Source organism: Physeter macrocephalus, chromosome 20 (assembly GCF_002837175.3).
Source record: "Physeter macrocephalus isolate SW-GA chromosome 20, ASM283717v5, whole genome shotgun sequence".
NCBI lineage: Eukaryota > Metazoa > Chordata > Mammalia > Artiodactyla > Physeteridae > Physeter > Physeter macrocephalus.
This window is the reverse complement of record NC_041233.1, coordinates 64905552-64923898: the sequence shown is the minus strand read 5'-3', so window position 1 is coordinate 64923898 and position 18347 is coordinate 64905552. Positions and strand designations below refer to the sequence as shown.

The 18347-nt window shown below is 50.0% G+C and overlaps 1 protein-coding gene across 2 annotated transcripts in view; it reads right to left on the bottom strand.

Moving 5' to 3' along the window:
* Window positions 1-17716, bottom strand: part of MXI1 (MAX interactor 1, dimerization protein) — a 96259-nt gene extending 78543 nt beyond the window's left edge. The window contains exon 1 of one of the 2 annotated variants that reach the window (XM_024121573.3): window positions 17263-17716. In XM_024121573.3, the coding sequence (XP_023977341.1) occupies window positions 17263-17524 (262 nt within the window). In that variant the 5' untranslated portion in view covers window positions 17525-17716. Of the gene's footprint in view, window positions 1-142; window positions 380-17262 lie in introns of those variants that run through there. The other variant, XM_024121574.3, reaches the window with a different exon arrangement.
* Between the last annotated feature and the right edge of the window lie 631 nt (window positions 17717-18347).

Genomic DNA, 18347 nt, shown 5'->3' with positions numbered 1-18347 from the left:
CCCCCCCTCCTCACACACGCACCTCTCCTCACAACGCACCCTCCTCACACACGCACCCCTCACCCGCCGCACCGCACTCCCTGCGCGGAGCTGGAGTGCGCGGGCTCAGGCGGTGGAGGAGGCGGCGGCGTCCAGCCGTTACCTCGGTCGCGGCGCTCCAAAAACTCGGCCGCCTCCAGCAGGCGCTGCACGTTGATCATCCGCACCTGCTCCATGGGCACCGCGAGCGGCGACAGGGGCCTCTCCGCGCTCCCTTCCCCGGCCGACAGGAGGCGCCTCAGGCGGCTACAATCCGGCACCGCCCCGGGACATGTGCGGCGGCGGGCGGACCAGCCCCGCCGCGGCTCCGCGCGCTCCCCGCCGCCCCGCCGCCCCCGCGGCTCAGCAGACAGCCGGCGCGGGGTTTGTTTACCTCTCCGCGCGAGCACGGAGGAGGGGCGGGAGCAACGCCGCGGCCCGCCCCCTCCCGCCCCTTCCTCTGCCTCCTGGGAAATGTAGTCCCGCCCCGCCCACTGCACGCCGGGAGTCGTAGTACGCACGCCGCTTCAGTGCGCTTGCGCCTTGCGAAATTCCGCAATGCCCGCCGGGAGATGTAGTCCCGCTCGACTTGGCACCTCCCAGATGCAAAGACTAAGAAGCTCTCTGTGCTTTGCTTCGCGGAGGGAAGGATTTGAGCGAACTATGAATCTACTCCCTGGGAGCCCTTTTCTCAATGACTCCCGGCGGGCGCCTAGGAGCTGCAGCATGCTTGATCCGCAGTGCCACTCTCCAGTTTTCTATCTACTACTACTTTCTCCTGTAACTTGTGTGCCTTAGTTGCCCCATGTGCAGAATAAATACTTGAAAAGCCAAAAATCCCTGTTCAGGAACAAGAGGTGATCCTATCAGAGCCAGAGAGGGCTCCCATAAGGCCCTTCTTCCACCCCAGTTTTCACAGAGAGGTAGTGTGTTTTGTTTTCTTTAAATCTTATTTTTTAAAACTCCTTTCCCCTCCCTCAGGAGGGGAAAAGGCTAGAAAACCTCGAGATTTTAGAAGCTAGAAAACCTCTTTGGTGCTGCAAGTGAGGGATATAATTCAGTGGTTTGGTGCTGGAGTCACATGAGGCTCAGTTCAAATTCTGACTCTGCTACTTAACACTAGTTGTGTGGACTCTTCAGGCCTCATTTCCCTCACATCTATATCAGATATAATTACTCCATTTATCCAAACATTGAGGGCCTGCCATGTGTCAGGCACTGTACTAGACATAATGTGTATAGTAATGAGAGAAACAGAGATGGGCCTTGCTCTCAAGGAGTGTGTAGTCAGTCGGGCTAATTGTGAAGATTAAATAATTCCAGCACTTAGTACATGTCACTCAATAAATGGAAGCCATGATGAAGCTATTTCCTCTCACGCTCTCCTGCACAGAGCAGGAACTGAAAGCAGAGGCTAAAGAGACCAGGACCACATTAAAAGATTGTCAGTGGCTGCCCTCACCACCACCGTCTTTCCAAGTCCTCAAAGTCTAGACCAGAGTTTCTCAACCTCAGCATTATTGATATTTTGGGCAAAGAATTCCTAACTGGGGGTGGGGGTGGGGTTGGAGACCTGTGCATTGTAGGATATTCAGCAGCATCCCTGGCCTCTACCCACTAAATGCCAGTAGCACACCACCAACTCAGGTGTGACTACCAAAAATATCTCCAGACATTGCCAAAAGCCTCTTGGGGCAGAAAATCACCCCTGATTGAGAAGCTCTGGTCTAGGGCGAAGAAAGGCAAGAGGGTCATAACTGTTGAAAGCTCTAGGAGCAAGCTGGGAATTGCGTAAACATCCATAACTTTTCCCCACCCTGATTATTTTAACCTGCTGGTGGACATCCAGAATAACAGGAAGCTCTTGGTGAGGGGAGAACTTCCTGTGGTCATTCCAGTGGCTACTGCAGAAAATAACCATCTCAGAATGAAAATGTTACTCTCAAAAATGTCATGGGCTTCATGCTGCATTTTAATATGCTCTCCCTCCTTTTTTTTTCCAAAGTGAACAAGATTTCCAATGAGGTCAAAATCTGCAAAATTCTACCAGCCTTATTAAATATTACACTTGGCACCACATTTAAGAACCAAACAGATGTTCCATCAAATGCAGGGAGACCCAAAATGAGAGATGTTCACAAGCCACAGGAGTTTTTTTTTTGTAAAAGCTTTGAAACAGGAACTGTGCTTTTTCAGCTGTTGGCTAGGTCACTTCAGATCTGGGCTTTCCCATTGGGTGTTAGTAACAACCACCCTCCACATTCAACAAGGGACATGTTGGATAGGGGAAGAATGGAATTATTTAAAAGAAAATACCTGTTCACTCAGAACATCTGTAAGTTGAGGGTAGAAATAAAAATAAGGTTGAAAGTTTCTAATAAAGTTGAAAGTTTCTACCACTTCAAATCACAAATTGCTAAGGGCTACCCCAGGAACTTAAAAGAGGTAGCTTTATAACAAATAAAAGTCTACCCAATGGGAGGTAAACCATGCAACATGCAATCAAGGAAAAAAGTACAAACTGAAAATACACATGTGTTCAAGATGGGTTTAAATCCATACATCATAAGCCCTAGCAGTCTATTAAGAGGAAGCAGGATGCTTGGAGCACATGCCTGGCCTTTCACAGTTGACCTCCAGATGAATTAACCAACCCTTCTTTTAAAGCCATGGCCAAGAAGGAGATGAGGAGAGGGAAAGTAGTGCGAGAATCACCAAAAGGCCACCTGCATATGATGAAGAAGAGAAAAGGTGATGGTGATGGTGGGCAGTGTTAAGAACTGGTTTCCGTACAGAAATATCCAGCCTCTTCTAACAGCAAATGACCTGCTCCGGCTGACTCCCAGAGTTTTTGCATGGACATTGGCCACAAGAGCCTCCTACAGCACAAAGCCTGGGGCTCTAGCCTTGGGAGAGTGATGCTACCCACAGACCATCCCTCAGCACCAGCCCAGCCTGGGGAAGCCCAGAAGCAGCCATGGCCTTTCCTTTGCAGATGAATCCAATCTGCACTACAAATAGGGAAACTGAGGAAAAGCAAGGCTTCCAAAGTCTACTGACAAAAGAACCTGGAATCTTACCCATAGTTTCTGGTTCTTCTGTCCTCCCCCTAAAGTAGCTCACTCAGGGGAGTCTCTTTTGAAGGCAGAAAAAGTCCTCCAGAGTCCCCCAGCCCTGTAACAAACAGCCTGGATGGGGACAGTCTGCCTTCTGGAAGAACACGGCAAAGCTCTCCATTCCTGGGGTCCTCTCCCTGCACCGTTTATTCAATGTAAATTTTCAAATGATTTACTGCAGATCCATGAACAATGGAGGAGGCTGGTCTGTGTTATATCGTTTCTGCAGACAGGAAAGATGAATAGAGGGGAAGGGGCCACGAGGTTAAAGTGCAAGTCCGAAGTCACTGTCTTAGTGACACCTGGTGCTTAAGAGAACTTCCCTGAAACTACAAAGTGCATACTGTGCAGGGCACTGCTTTCCGCAACTATCTTTAAGGGTGGGGATCTTCAAATAATCAAGGTTGGGAACAGGGGAGGGTAAGTCCTGAGCTCCTAAGTAAGAACCGTTAACAGTTATACATCTTTCCATCCCCCACCCCAAAATGACAACCGCAGCCTCCTCCTCGCCTCTCCCCTCGGAGCCCAGAAACGTGAAGAGCAGCAGAAAACCTTTTCTTCTGCCCAGTGAGTCAGCCTTGCCTAACTTCATGCGTAAGCTCTCTTCGAGTCAGCAGCAGCTCAGAGCTGCGGGTCTGTGTGCGGCCGAGATAAATTTGGGTCTAGAAGGGATGACGTAATGCTAAACCCGAGAGGTAGCTGCCGCCTCCCAGGACTCCAGTCGCCAGGGCTGCCGGCTGACATCCCAACCACACGGAAAAGCACCACGACCCAGGTGCCTGAGCTGGGGATAAAGGGAAAGAAAGGACATGAGGGTGGAGGAAACAGCAGGGGCAGGCAGTGTTAATCTGAGATCGCTGAATCTGGAAGTTTGTTGTTTTTTAACTTTGGTTTTCTGGTGAGATCAGGCCACTGGCAGAGGCTCAAACAGCTGCACTTGACTTCCATCCTGGCCTAGCTCTTCCCTCTTAGAAAAGGGCTTCTTACATTTTATTAAATGGCCCTTATAACAGCAGCCTATTTCGGTGATTATAAGGGATGTGTTAATCTCTCGAATGTCCTCTTCCTTCTTTTTTGCATTAACTTGGATCCAAGAAGAAATCTGCATTGCAGGACTCAATTAATATGCACATGTAAGACTCTTGCTTACCCCGGAGCACCCCACTTGGGGGTGCAACTGATAAAGTATGCAGGAGGATCTTGCTAGGGCCATGCCAAGTGAATGTTCCCCCAAATAACATTTCATGGTTTGTTTCATAGAAGTTTGTATCATTAAGCTTATTCCTCAATCCAGCCTCCATTTTTCAGATGAAAATACTGAGGCTCAGAGAGGTATGGTAACTTACCCAGGTCACACAGTTATCTATCAAACTGATGGAGCAAGGGTTAGGACTCAGTCTTACAGACTCTCATCCTGTGCTCTCTACCCATCTCCATAATTCTTTTTCTAGTTGATTTGTGGTTTTAAAAATAAATAGGTAAATATGGGGTTTCCCTGGTGGTGCAGTGGTTAAGAATCCGCCTGCCAATGCAGGGAACACGCGTTCGATCCCTGGCCCAGGAAGATCCCACATGCCGTGGAGCAACTAAGCCCATGTGCCACAACTACTGAGCCCGTGTGCCACAACTACTGAAGCCTGCGCGCCTAGAGCCCATGCTCTGCAACAAGAGAAGTCAAGACAATGAGAATCCCGCACACTGCAACAAAGAGTATCCCCTGCTAGTCGCAACTAGGGAAAGCCTGCGCACAGCAATGAAGACCCAACACAGCCAAAAACCAAAAAAAACGAAAACAAATAAATAAATTTATATAAAATAAAATAAAATAAATAGATAAATAAAGTGGAATACATTTTCTGGTCTTTTAAGTTTATGGAGACCCTCTCCTTTAAATATCTAGATCAAGTTACATTCCAAAGGGATCCAAAGCCTGTTCTGTTCAAGGTTCATTCTTCCCTAAAGAAAGGGAAGAATCAACTCCTCTGCTGGTGATGACCACAAGCCATGGGCCCAACCTCCCTACATCACTTTAATTAAAAGACCAGCACAGGTAAATGATCTTTGTTGTATGGAAGTAGCTTCCTTCATTAGGAATGCCTCCCGAATACTTTTTTTCAAATGACATTTTATCATGTGTTGCTGTGGTCATGTATTATTCTCCTTTAATTTGTGGTTATAATCATTTATACTGATAGATTTTGTGACTTTCAGCCATCTCTGGCATATATCCTGGTCAGCCATTGTATGTTGTTCTTTAAAACTGCTCATTCCATGGGTTAATATTTTGTTTAGAAGGTTTGCCATCTATATTCAAAAGCAAGAATGTACTGTAATTTTTTGTTGCACTTATCAGGTTTTGGATGCAATGACCTATTCTTTCAAAGTTAAATGCAATTTGATTTTAAAGCCTTAAAAAAATATATTACCAGAGGCCTTCCCCTGCTGCTAAGAGGATGCCCCACATTCTTGACACAGCCCTGGGTAACCCTCCCTCCCCTGCCAGGAGCCTGCCTACAGTTGCCCTGCCTCACCACCCCTTGGCATCACCGCTCCCTTCCAGGCGGCAGAAACTTGTGGAGGTCACTCTTAGGGCCAGCCAGGCCCTGGACACTAAATCACACACCCGGCCCTGCTGCCTCGTGGCTGAGTTCTCAGCTTCAGGTGCACTATTTAGAATAAAACACCAGGGGCTTCCCTGGTGGCGCAGTGGTTGAGAGTCTGCCTGCCAATGCAGGGGACACGGGTTCGAGCCCTGGTCTGGGAAGATCCCACATGCTACGGAGCAACTGGGCCCGTGAGCCACAATTACTGAGCCTGCGCGTCTGGAGCCTGTGCTCCGCAACAAGAGAGGCCACGACAGTGACAGGCCCGCGCACCGCGATGGAGAGTGGCCCCCGCTTGCCACAACTAGAGAAAGCCCTCGCACAGAAACTAAGACCCAACACAGCCATAAATTAAAAAAAAAAAAAAAAAAAAAAGTTTAGAATAAAACACCAGGCCTTTGCCTGGCCAAAGATGTCTGTGATCTCACCATCACTTCTATTTCCAGCATTCTGATTCTAGGATTCTGGGATTCTCCAGAGATCCTAGAACAATATGCCTCCACTTGCCTACTAGCTGCTACATAATGAGAGCCTACTATGTGCGTGGTGCCACTTGTATAGTCGGTTCATTTAATCCTCTACACACCTCTGAGATTCCTGTTTCCCAGATGAGGCCCCAAAAGGTTAAGTGATTTGCCCAAGGTCACATAGGTAGCAAACGGATTCAAACCTAGATTTCCCAACTCTTGGACCCCACAGCATATGTCAGGGTATGTTCCGTCAGATAAGATCAGACAAAATTGGTTAGGGCAATGGTCTCACCCAGGCGTAATACCATCCGCCTAGAAGACGTCAGAAATGTGTAGGAGTGTCTTTCTTGAGTGTCACCATGACTGGGGAGTTCTACTGGCGTTTAGCGAGTACGAACCAAGGATGTGAAATCCTGCAGTATTCCAGGCGCATCTGCTCAAGAAGAACCGTCTCATCAGTAGCTCCCTTGCTGATAAACACTAGGTCAGAAGATGAAAGGCAGAGAACTCATCATTCGTTCAACGAATATTCCTTAATCCTCCATTACATGCTGGGCACTAACCTAGATGCTAAAGAGAACAATGAACAAAACTGCTCGTGGTCTTTGTCCTCAAGGTGCTTGTATTCTAGCCTGATAGACAGATGATAAGCAAGTAAAATCATTGTAAACTGTGATTAGTAGGATAAGGGATAAATAATAAACGAGATGGGGGGGCTTCCCTGGTGGCGCAGTGGTTGAGAATCCGCTTGCCGATGCAGGGGACACGGGTTTGTGCCCCGGTCCGGGAGGATCGCACATGCCGCGGAGCGGCTGGGCCCGTGAGCCATGGCCGCTGAGCCTGCGCGTCCGGAGCCCGTGCTCCGCAACGGGAGAGGCCACAACAGTGAGAGGCCCGCGTACCGCAGAAGAAACAAACAAACAAACAAACAAAAAAACGAGATGGGGGTTGCTTCAGGTAGGTAGAGGGATTAGGGCAATCGCAAGGGCTGTCTAGGCAGCTTCTCAAACTTTAATGAGCGCACAGATCACCTGGGAATCGTGCTAACGTGGAGACTTGGATTCAGCAGCTCTGGGGTGGGACCTGGGAGTCCCATTTCTGACAAGGTCCCAGGAGACACCAGGGCTACCCATCTTCAGACCACACTCAGGTTAAACAGTAAGGGTGACAGCCATGCAGGGAATATGGATTTTATTCTAAGTGAGATAGGAAGGAAACTATTGAAGGGCTTTAACCAAATAAATGACATGAACCCAGTTATATTTAAGATCACTCTTGTTTCCCAGATCTCGATGGAGGAGAGGAAGAGGTTGGACCTACGCCGTTTGACCAGAACCAGCTGGCCCACACTGGCAAGGTGGCAGCCAGGGCCTAAAGCTCATCTGTGCGGCTCACACTTGCCAAACACGGGCCAGACCAGTTGCCCTACAAGCTCAAGTGCCTGCTGGAAACCTAGTAGAGCCTGACAGGGTGTGGATTCACACCCTTGACATTGTAGCATCCGGAGTATCAGGAGCCCTACTGGTTGGGTGAGTTCCCCAGGGGGTGCTGGGCAAGGTGGCACTGCAAGGGCAAGTGGCAACACCCTATACCATTGTCTTCCAGAAAAAAGGGCCCTATCTGGCTTCAGTATCAATACCTAAAGAGTCCCAGAAGGTTTTGGCTGCCCTCTCTCTGCCCTAGGATGAGTGGGAAGTAAAGGAAGTTGCTCCAAGGAGGCATTCCCAAGGGGACCCTCAGCCTGAACCTCAAACATTCCAGATTCCATTTCTTGCCTCTTGCTCTCTGACACTTCTCTCAGAGTCCTGAAGTCTCCTAGGAAGAAAGAAAAACCTGGTTTTGAGTCTCAACTCCACTCTTTGTTAGCAGGTGGCCTTGGGAAAGTTAGTTAGCCTTGCTAAGGCTAAGGCTTTCCTCATCTATAAAATGAGGATAATGACAGCACCCTCCTGTTGGATGATTGTTAGGATTTAATTTAAAGCACTTAGCATTGTGCTGGCACATAGTAACTGCTCAGTAAAAGGGCACCATTATCACTATTCCTTTGGAAAACAGAGACAACATTGTATTTGTCAGCAGTCTCCTTGGGGACAGGCTATCAGACTCGCAGGAGACAGGCAAGTATTATTTACTGTTCTCTATTTGTCTGTCACTTGCACTGGAATATAAAACTGGAACTGGAGACCATACATACTGCACTTGCGAAGCAACAAGCACAGTGCTTGGCTCCTCACAGGTGTTAGAAATTTTACAGCTGGTGGAAAAAAGGAAAGAAAGTTGCATGCAAGGTACTCAGAGTCTTGGGTGTCAAGAAATATGGTAGAGATGGTCAGGTGTGGTGGAGGTAAGAGGGAGATAACACAGGGACATCATAAGGAAGTTCTGGGCCCCTGCAGAAATAAAAACAAAGGCCACATGCGCTTACACTTGCCACCCATGGCCAAAAACAGAGCAGCCCTGGGCACGCCCTCCATTTTAATACAACAGTATTAAAATAGTCCCGAATCATCTTTGTTCAAGCATCCTTGCTAATGGCAATAAAGACACAGAGTAAAATATCTCAGATAGCAGGTAATCCAAATCCCCTTTTATTAGCTTTAAACTTCCCAATCTTTCTCTCCCTCAGGACACTGTGTTTATCTTTCTAATTTTGCTGTGTTTAAATTTCCTTAGCAGACACTGGAGTTGGATATTAGAGGTATGAGGCCAAGGGCATGTTGTATGGGAGAGCAGGCTTGGTAGGAGCACTGCTATGGCCAATCCTCCAAGTGCAGAGTGCCCCAGTCTATAAAGAACTAGGAGTGGAATGTGCTTATTTACAAGGTTGCTTACACAGTACTTGATTTCCTAAGCTCAGGCAGCTTTAACAAAAAAAAAAAGAGTCAGATCTGTAAATATTACAAGGATAAACACAAAACACAAAGGATTTTAAACACCAGGCTGGGGGGTGGCAGGGTGCATGCAGGGAGGGGAGGGACTATTCCTTTTTTTGGAAGCCCGGCATAAATTTTTGTTCTATCTGTAATGATGGCTAGAACCAAAGACACAAAGCCCAAGTCAGATGCAGTCCCACATTGTTGGGGTTTACTTTAAGACAACTGAATTTCTAAAATCTGGCACTGCAATAGAGTATAACTCCATGATGGCAGGAAACTGTACTTCCAGGTCCTAGCACAGAGCCTGACATAAAGCAGTGTGTACCCCTTAAATACCAGTTTGATGGATGGATGAATGAACAAACTCACAGAACACATTTAGGGAGAATTCCTGGCATGCAATATAATTCCACATTTTATAAAATTATTTGCCGCAGGAGCCTTTTAAAGAAAGTTTCTCTAACCTAAATTTTTAAAAAAGAGATCCTATTTACATATATTTCCTGGAGATGTATTGCTCAAAACAAGGGTCACCTGAACTTTCAAAATATTTCACAAGCAAGGGGCCCTGTACAGCATTCTGCCAAGATGAGGAAGCAAAGAAGGAACCTCCAGCTGGGGAGGATGGTGGCAAATGCCCATTCGTTTTGGCCGGAGAGATCAAGTCAGCTGCTGACAGCTTTAACACCTCCAGCCAGGCCACTCAGGGACAACAGTATCGAGAAAATTATTTCCCTTTAGTTTAGCAGAAGAGCAGAGAGCAGGTGTCTCTCCCTGCGGAATTGAAGCTTCTCTCCAGTGTGAGCCAGAGCTCCACCCTCCACCCCCAGAAGGAGGCCCCTCCGGGAAGACTTGAATTCCTCCTCCTCAGTTAAGGCTGGGTAGCCATCCTGTCACTGACATCGCCTTTGGCTCCACCCACTCCCCTCACCCTAAATGTAAAAGAAAATATTTCTTCTAAATGGTGAATTCAAATTAGCTCACTTTTGAGAGACTATTGAGAATGTTGCAATGACCTTTGCAATAACCGGACACACCCCGAGATCAGTAAACCAGGGTTGAGAATTGCTGACTTTATGAGCACCTGACTTGTAAAACAAAAGCCCAGTTTGGGGCTCTGCCTGGGACCCATTCTCACGTCAGGTGGGAGGGAACACAGCCCAGAAGGACCTGGTTCTGCCTCTCCTGTGTCATCTTGGGTAAGCCACTGTCCCTCTCTGGTCCTCGGCCTCCCTGTCTGTATAGTGAGGATGATGGCTGCTCTGTGACCTCTGGGGCTCCTCCTGGCCCTGATGCTCCGTCTTACCACCTGCCTCCTTTAAAACAGAACCCAAAAGGGAGTGGAAGGCAGAATGAGAACTGGTTCAGAAGGCCAGGCTACCATAAACCTTCCCCCGTTTCTTCCTGCTGAAAATGCCTTTATTCATTCTGCAGGAAGATTCCCATTTTTTGCTGGGTTATTGCTTTTTATACTTCATTTTCTTTCTCTCTCTTTTTTAACTCAAAAGCCACAAAACCACAAGTCACCTCCCCAAAACGGGTCATTTGGAAGCCAGTGCTATCAGGGGTTAGGTGTGTCAGGCCTGGCATACTGGTGGTATCTAAGTGAAGACCAGGCCAGGGCAACCATGGGCTTCTCCTCCAGAAACCCAGTTTAAATCAATATTTATCCAACTGTATTTATAGAAAATGGTGGTGGTAGGGAAGTGGGGGGGTAGGGTAGGGAAGCAGGGGGATCTAAAACAGAACAAGCCACAATGACTGATGCAAATCTTTGTGGCCAATTCATTTCTGCAGGGCCAGGCTTTTTTTTGAAAGGCAAAAGACCCAGCTTTTGGTGAACCTGCTGTTGGCCCTAGTACCATAGCAACAGCCCCAAGTCCTCTAATATGTCCAGAGGACAGACTTGGGAAAGGCAATAGGAGGGGGGTAGTGTTTCCTAGGAGCCTAAACTTGAGTTAGGGCCAGCAGAGTTGAACAACTCTGAAAAACAAAAACAAAATCTCTCTGGTTGGCTCTTCTGTCTCCAGCTTCACTTCTAAACCTTTTCTAAGCAGAGTGTGTGCAGAAAGACCCTGGACAATCAACAGGGTGTTATAAACACCCGCTCTGCTTCAGATTATTGGGCGACCTTGAGCAAGTCATTTCACCTCTCTGGACTTCATTCCTTGGCTGGAAAATGCATACACGTATATATGGTTAAAACTGTAGGCTCAGTCGAATCAGAGGCCTAGGTTCAAAGCTCAGCTCTGCCATTATTAACCCTGTGAACTTTGGGCAAGTTACTCAGCTCCCTGTTCCTCGGTTACCCCCTCTGTAAAATGGGGGTAATAGAAGTGCATATGCCATGGGGTTGTTGTGAAGATTGGAGGAGATAACGCATGTTTAGCCTCATTCTTTACCAAGTAGAGTCAGTGCTCGATAAATAGTTGCCAGTGTTGACATTATACAATGCAATTAGTTACTGCTGCCGCCGCATGCTGGCACCCTCTTCATTTCCTTCAGTTCTACCCCCAGACTTCTGCCAGCCATCCTCAGATGAAAACCCCCATTTCTAGGTGCATCAGTGGGAGAGTGTTTTGGTCAGAGAGGGCAGGTAGGTGAGCAGCTGTTGTTTTGCCTTGGATCTGATAGAGCTTCCCCCCCACACCCCACCTCCCAAACCACGAATGGCTCAATTCAGCTTCTCTAACTTCCCAAGGTCTGGATGCTTTTCCTGGGTCCCCTCCACAGGTTACCCAGTCCCTGGGAGCTCTGGGACTCTGAAAGCCACAACAGTATCCTCAAAAGTCTATTTCTGGCCTTTACCTATGGGCAGAGATAATATTTAAAACTGGAAAAAAAGTTGAATCTGAGGAACATAATTTAGGATGCAGAGGAAACAGAAGCCTGATTTAATAATGCTCTTTACATAACTCCACCAAAAACAAGTACATCACTCCACTCCCATCATAAATCAACCCATGGAGTTTTCAGAAAAAAAAGCAATTGCACATAGTACATGCTCAATACATATTTGTGGAATGAATGAATGAATGAATCGTAAGATGCCTGCTGTACAGAAATGTGACCTAGGTGAAGGTTAGTTGCCACCAAAGCCCTCAATTTTAGCATAAGTTGCGCTGGTTTCCTGCTCTCTAAACCAATAACTGATCCGTCTGTAGGGTCACAGCTGATGTAGTTTCAGCTCTCTAGGCCTCACCTACCATCTCCTTATAAGCCCTGGTCTTTACAGCCCAAGGGCATTCTGCATTGATAATGGGAGACATCCTCCCTCCTTGGAAGAGATCAGTATATCCAACTCTTCTCCAAGTCTTCAGAAAGTCTGTCATGTGTCCCCTGGCCTTCAAACCTGATCACTGTGCCATAGCCAGTAAATGACAAATCCAACCAATCAAAGGATGTATATTGTCTACCGTATGCGTATGCCCAGTGTTATGCAACGGTGACATATACTGAAATACTGTAAGTGATCTTTTCCCTTAAGATGCTAATCTTCTCCCTGTGAGGATAAAGCTAATGCACAGCAATCAAGCAGAGAACTGCTGATTATCAAGGCTCAAAGAAGTGACTATTTATTGAGCACCTACTATATTCCAGGTACTTTAAATGGAGCACCTCAGTTCAGCAATGGCAGGAGGCCAATGCTATTGTTATCCTTGTTTTACAAAAATGAAATGAAACCTCAGAAAGGTTAGGTAACTTGTGCCCAAGGTCACACAGCCAGTAAGCAGTGAAGGGGGAATTTGGGCCCTGCTTTGGGTGACTGTAAAGCTTTCATTCTCTCAACTACCGTGACTTAAGAAATATCCAGGGGAGGTTTCCTGGAGGAGGTGGAAACTGACCTAGGCCTTGAAGGGTAGGTAAGACACAGATAACCCCAGGGGAGTAAGAGAATGAGGGCATTTTAGACAGAGGGAAGAGTCTAAGTTAAGCATAGAGGCATGACTGTAAAGCCTGCTTGCTGGTGGACCTGGCAGACGGGAGCCGAGGAGATTAAGTCAGGAAGGCAGGGTAGGGCCAAACGACACCACACACCGGCAGCTTACTCTATCAGGAGGAAGAGGCTGCTCTTTGGCCTGTCCATGCCCTTAGGAAAGCACCTCACCCTCAAACCCAGGTAATGCACTCCAGAGAGCCACCCATGGCTTCTACTCCCATTTAATCATTCTTTTCTATCTTAAGCATTGCCCCAAAGCCACCTTCCCTACAGACTGGGAAGGCCTTTTCTGTCCTGTAGACTGTACCGGTTATAGTAACTTCCACTTGCCTGATGAACAACTTTTATGCCCATAACACCCTTTTGTGAATTTCTTTCTTAGTTCCTTTCATTTTTAACCTTTTCCAAAACAGGAAGTACATATTTTTTCTCCTAATCAGTCAGTCCTAAATTGCTATCCCTCCACTGGACCCCAAATGGATATGGGTGATATGTCAGAGGTTATTTATGTATAATTTCTGAATTTGTGATAACAGGGTCACAGTATCCATGATTAATATTTCTGGAGGCCTTTGAGATTCTCAGGGATTCACATCAGTTGGAACTTTGGGAGAATGTACCAGCATATCCTAAGCAATCCTTGCCTTGCACAGAGCAGTCAATACTGAGTGACTTAATTTGAACACCCCAAGAAAACTCATTATACATACTGAGAATAGTTCAGTACTGTGTACACTCAGTGAGCTCTCCTAGTACGGAAACCTCAAAGAAGCCATGAAAAGCAGTTCTGGTGACAACGGAAAATAAGGCAAGCTCCTGCCAAGTAAATACTTTGCAAACGGTAAAATCGGGAACGTGTAAACTCGTGACCAGGGCCTATCGGTGCATTTCGAGAATGTCTCACAGAACCCGAAATGGAGAATTGAGGCTCAACACCCGGGTGAAGAGCGTCCTTTAAGAAGGGACTGTACCAGCTGGCCACACTAGAGCTCCCCGTGATTTTCTGGCTTGCCTCCTGGCTCCACCCCCCCAGTCTCTGGCCTCAGCAACGCGTGACGTCAGAGGAAGCTGAAGCTGCCGATTGGCTGAGCGACGCTGCTAGGTCAAGTCCAGTCAGAGGAAAGAAGTTTGTCTCCATGTGGAAACCATGTGTCTCTAGCTGGGAGGGGGAAGAGGAGGAGGCGGAGAAACTGAGATCAAGTGATTACAGGAGAACTGGCTGAAATGAAAGCGGGGAGATTGTGCACCTGAGCCGGCCAGTAATGCCCTTTGCAGTAGTGACCTAAGAAAACAAACAAACAAAAGACCTTGCCCAACTAACAAAACTTGAGCCCCCTCTCAGTCATAAAAATAATTAAAAAGCTAGGGTCCTTGCTTCCTTCCAAAAATCAGGGACCTGAGAAACGCTGGAATCCTATCGGAACGCCTAGATTCCCCTCCCTCCCCCAACGACTGAATGATGTAAGCGTTTCGGAAAGCGGGGCTCTGAAGCAAAACAAGTCCTGCGCGCGCGGAGGGACCCTCAGTGCCCGAACCCGACGCACGCACGACCCGCCCCCCGACTCGCGTTATTGCTGTGCACACGCGGACCGCCGTGACGCGCGGGCATTGTGTGAAGCGAGCAGAAAACAACGGCGAGCGCCGCCAGCGCGAAGAAGCACCCCCAATAAAATGAGGCAGATGTAGGGCCCGCTGTTTTCCGTACCAGGAGACCGAGACTGGGCGGGAGGCGGGGCGAGAGTGGGGAAAATAAAGTGGCCTCCGTGGGCCGCTCCAATTTTAAGGGGAGAAAATAGAGGGCCCTGCGGATGGTCGCCCCATAGTTTGCTGGAGGTCACCCTCGCCTGCGTGAGCTGTTGGGGAGGGGGCAAGGGCCTCGAGCGGAGTTCCCGCTCTCGGGGAAATCTGGGGGCCGCTGGCATCACGTCATGCTGAGCCAAACAGTGGCTGCGAAAAGAGGCAAGAGAGCTAAAAATACTCCCGAGGGGAGCCGGCCGAAGGAGGGGGGCAGCGGGGCCGAGGGGCTGATTACGCACACGAAGTTGACTTCGATTGGGGCGCCCAGGTTCCCGAGCCCCTCTCGGGGTCTTGCAGCGCGGACGCCTCGGGAAAGGGACCAGGAGGAAGCCCCTTGGCTTCCACGGTCTTGGGAGCCTGGCTCCGCTGCCGCTGGCCCGCCCGGTGCGGGGCAGCCCGGCCCAGCGCGCCCGGCCCTCTGCTTACGTGACTGGTGGCCACGCCAGAGCCCCGGCACCGGTAAACAAGGAGGTGGCGGCGGCCAAGGCGGCCGGGGGAGCGAGGGTGGGGGCGGCGAGCTGGGGAGCAGAGGTCTCCGATTGTCTGCGAGTGCGAGGGGCGGGGGGCGAGGGATGCGGTGGAAGCTCCAGCAGCCTGTTTAGTACACCCTTCTGTAGAGGGGGGCGGAGGGGGCCAATCAGGTTTGCCACACACTGCCAAGGTGCCCTCTTTGGGTGCACCCCCGGCCAGAGCCGGCGCCACGGGACAGACTCAGGGGAACAGGGCACCCGGGCGGGGGAGAGCGTAAGAAATCACGCCCCTCCCCCCTCCAACAAAAGCGAACACACCAAACAAAACCACGTCTTCCCCCACCTCCCCACCAGCTCTGGCTTTTCAGAAACTACAGTACTGACGAATGCACACTGCCCCCCCCCAAAACCCCGTGAATAATCGCAAACATTCAGCTACACGGCCGACGATGCGCCTTTCTCGCAACCCAGGCACTCCGAGAAAACAGGAGAGAAGAAAAGAACGCACCACCGACCACGCTACACAAACCCCTGTTTTTGCCTTAAGCTACTGCACGATTTCGCTGCCATCACACGGTTGCTTTAACCCCGAAGGCCTGGGGTGTCGGTCAGCTAAGGTGTTTTTGTGTTTGAGGGTTGTTGTTGTGTTTGGGGGAGGGGGGAGTAGGTTGCAAGATCTGACACGTTGCAATCGGACCCTTTCTTCCTTCCTTTCTTTCTCTCTCTCCTCTCTCTCTCTCTCTCATCTCATTGATCTTCCTACTTGTTCGGACAGATTAAACAGCCTGCTTTTCTCTACTCTGTCGGTTTATATTCCTCGGCCCCTTCGCCCTTCTCGCAGCTATTATTTGTGAGGACCGTGCTGAAAACGCCGCACACGCGTGTCCCCGTTAACGGCGCTGAGCGACTGCCTGGGGAGGATGGGGGGACCCAGTTGGCAGCGGCAAAAATGAAACAAACAAATACAAAAAGGAGGCCAGGCCGGGGTGGGGCTCCCAGAACCCCCCCCAAGCATCGCTCTCCACCTGAATCTGGGGTGGTGGGGGGGGGGAACAGTAGAAATCCACGAGGAAGTCATTTGCCTTCCTTGCCCAGCGCGCTCACTCGGGAGCCGTATCCCGGAAAATTAAAAAACCGAACATAACAGCCTACACCTTCTTCCATAACTATTGTTTCCTGCGAGATCCCAAAGTTTCCTTCTGGCTGCGTCCCCCTCGCCAAGTTTCCCGGGCGCAGGACAGCGGGTCCGGGGCGAGCTGCTGGCGGTGCTTGGCTTTGCCGGCCTGTTTCTTTGGGGGGGGGGGGGGGGGTGGGGAAACCACAGGGCACCAGAGGCGCAGGAGGACTGTATCCGTGGACGCGATGGCCTGAGCCCAGCCTTGCTGCGAGAGGAGAGGAAAAGGCAAAGTAGACAGGAGGGAGAAGCAGAGCCGAGCCAGCCCGAGCCCACGCCGTGGAGGGCTGTTTGGTTGTTGGTGTTATCGTTGTCGTGTGTGTCTGTGTGTTTTGTTTCTGGAACCGCTGAGCTCTGCCTACGGTTTCCAACTTTCGGCTTCTAATCCCCACCCCACCCAGGAACGAGCGACAGAAAAACAACACTTGTCTGCCCGAGAAGGCTCCGGAAAAAAAAAAAAAAAAAAAGGAAGAAAGGCGACCTCGAAGAGATGAGCTCTCGGCTCAGTTGTCAGCAAACAACAACACTCCCCCGCTCCTCGGCCCAGCGGTCCTGCCAGCCTCTGGGAGACGGACAGACGGACGCACCGACAGGCCCCCCCCTTCCCCCCGCTCGTCTTTGTTACATCTTTAGCAGCTTTGTGCGTGCGTGTCCTTTCTCCGGTGTCATCGGCTTTACTGCCGAGGGCTGGATGTGCGTGTGTTGGGGGAGGGGGGTCAAGCAGGCGACAGGGGTCGCCCAAATGGTCGAGGAAGAAAGAGCCGGGCGCCGAGGAGGAGCCAGCGCCCCCAAACTTACTTTTGTTTTCTTTCTCGATCTGCTCCAGGTAGCTGGCGGCCTCGAGCAGAATCTGCACGTTCTGCAGAAAAGTGTTGATGTGCTTCTCCATCGAGTTCTCGCTGGTGTTGAAAATGTCCGAGAAGGGGCACCTGAGCTTGGCCCCCGCGAGCTCCTCTGGCTGGGCCGGGGGCTGGGGCGCGGTCACGGCCGGGGGCGCGGCGGGGGCCAGCCCCGCACCCTCGCAGCGCGCCTCCTTGCGCGGCCGCCCGCGTTTGCCCATGGAGGAACCGGGGTCCGCCGAGCTCGTCCTGTTTTGGGGCTGCGCGGCCCGGCCGAGCTCCGGGCCCCAGGGGAGAACCGGCTGGCTGGAGCGAAGGCGCCGAGGCGAGGAGGCGACCTGACTTTCCGAGCCTCGCTGCGTGCAGTTGTGTGTCTGAGTGTGAGTGTGTGTCCGTCTCGCAGTGGGTCTGTGTGTATGGGAGATTGAATGAACCTACAGGACAGACGGAGGCGCTCTGGCGCCTGGGTCCTAGTGCGAGCCGGTCGCCATCGGACCGGTCAAAATAAAAGGTGGAGACAGGCGAGGCAGGGACCGCCCCCTGCCCGTCCCCGCACACTTCCCAACTCTCCCCAGATCTTACCACATTGTAGAGCATAGGATTTAAACACGAATGGAAAAAAATACTCGAAGGCTCTGAGCGCACCGGCATAAAAACAAACTACTAAGCTATTTTTTTCTTCACATAAGAGTAATACCAATGCCTGGCACATAGTAGGTTTCCAACAAATGGGAGCTGCTATGACTTAAAAAATAAAAGCCCAATCCAAAATATCGTCACATGTGACCTCAAGTTCTCTTCCCCCAATGCACGCACACTCGCTCACTCACTCACAGACGCACGGGCATCTGCCTTCACGGGACCAAATGAAATCCCCAGGCCACCAAATCCCAGTTACAGATTTACTCACTCTTTCTTTCTCCCTTCGAATGCAAAGTTATTTTCCAGGAAGAGGGAGGAGGTGTAAGCATCTCTCCCCACACTCCTCTTCTGAGCCGTAGTCCAGCTGTGCAAAGCTCACAGTAGGGTGCCTCCACACCTGGC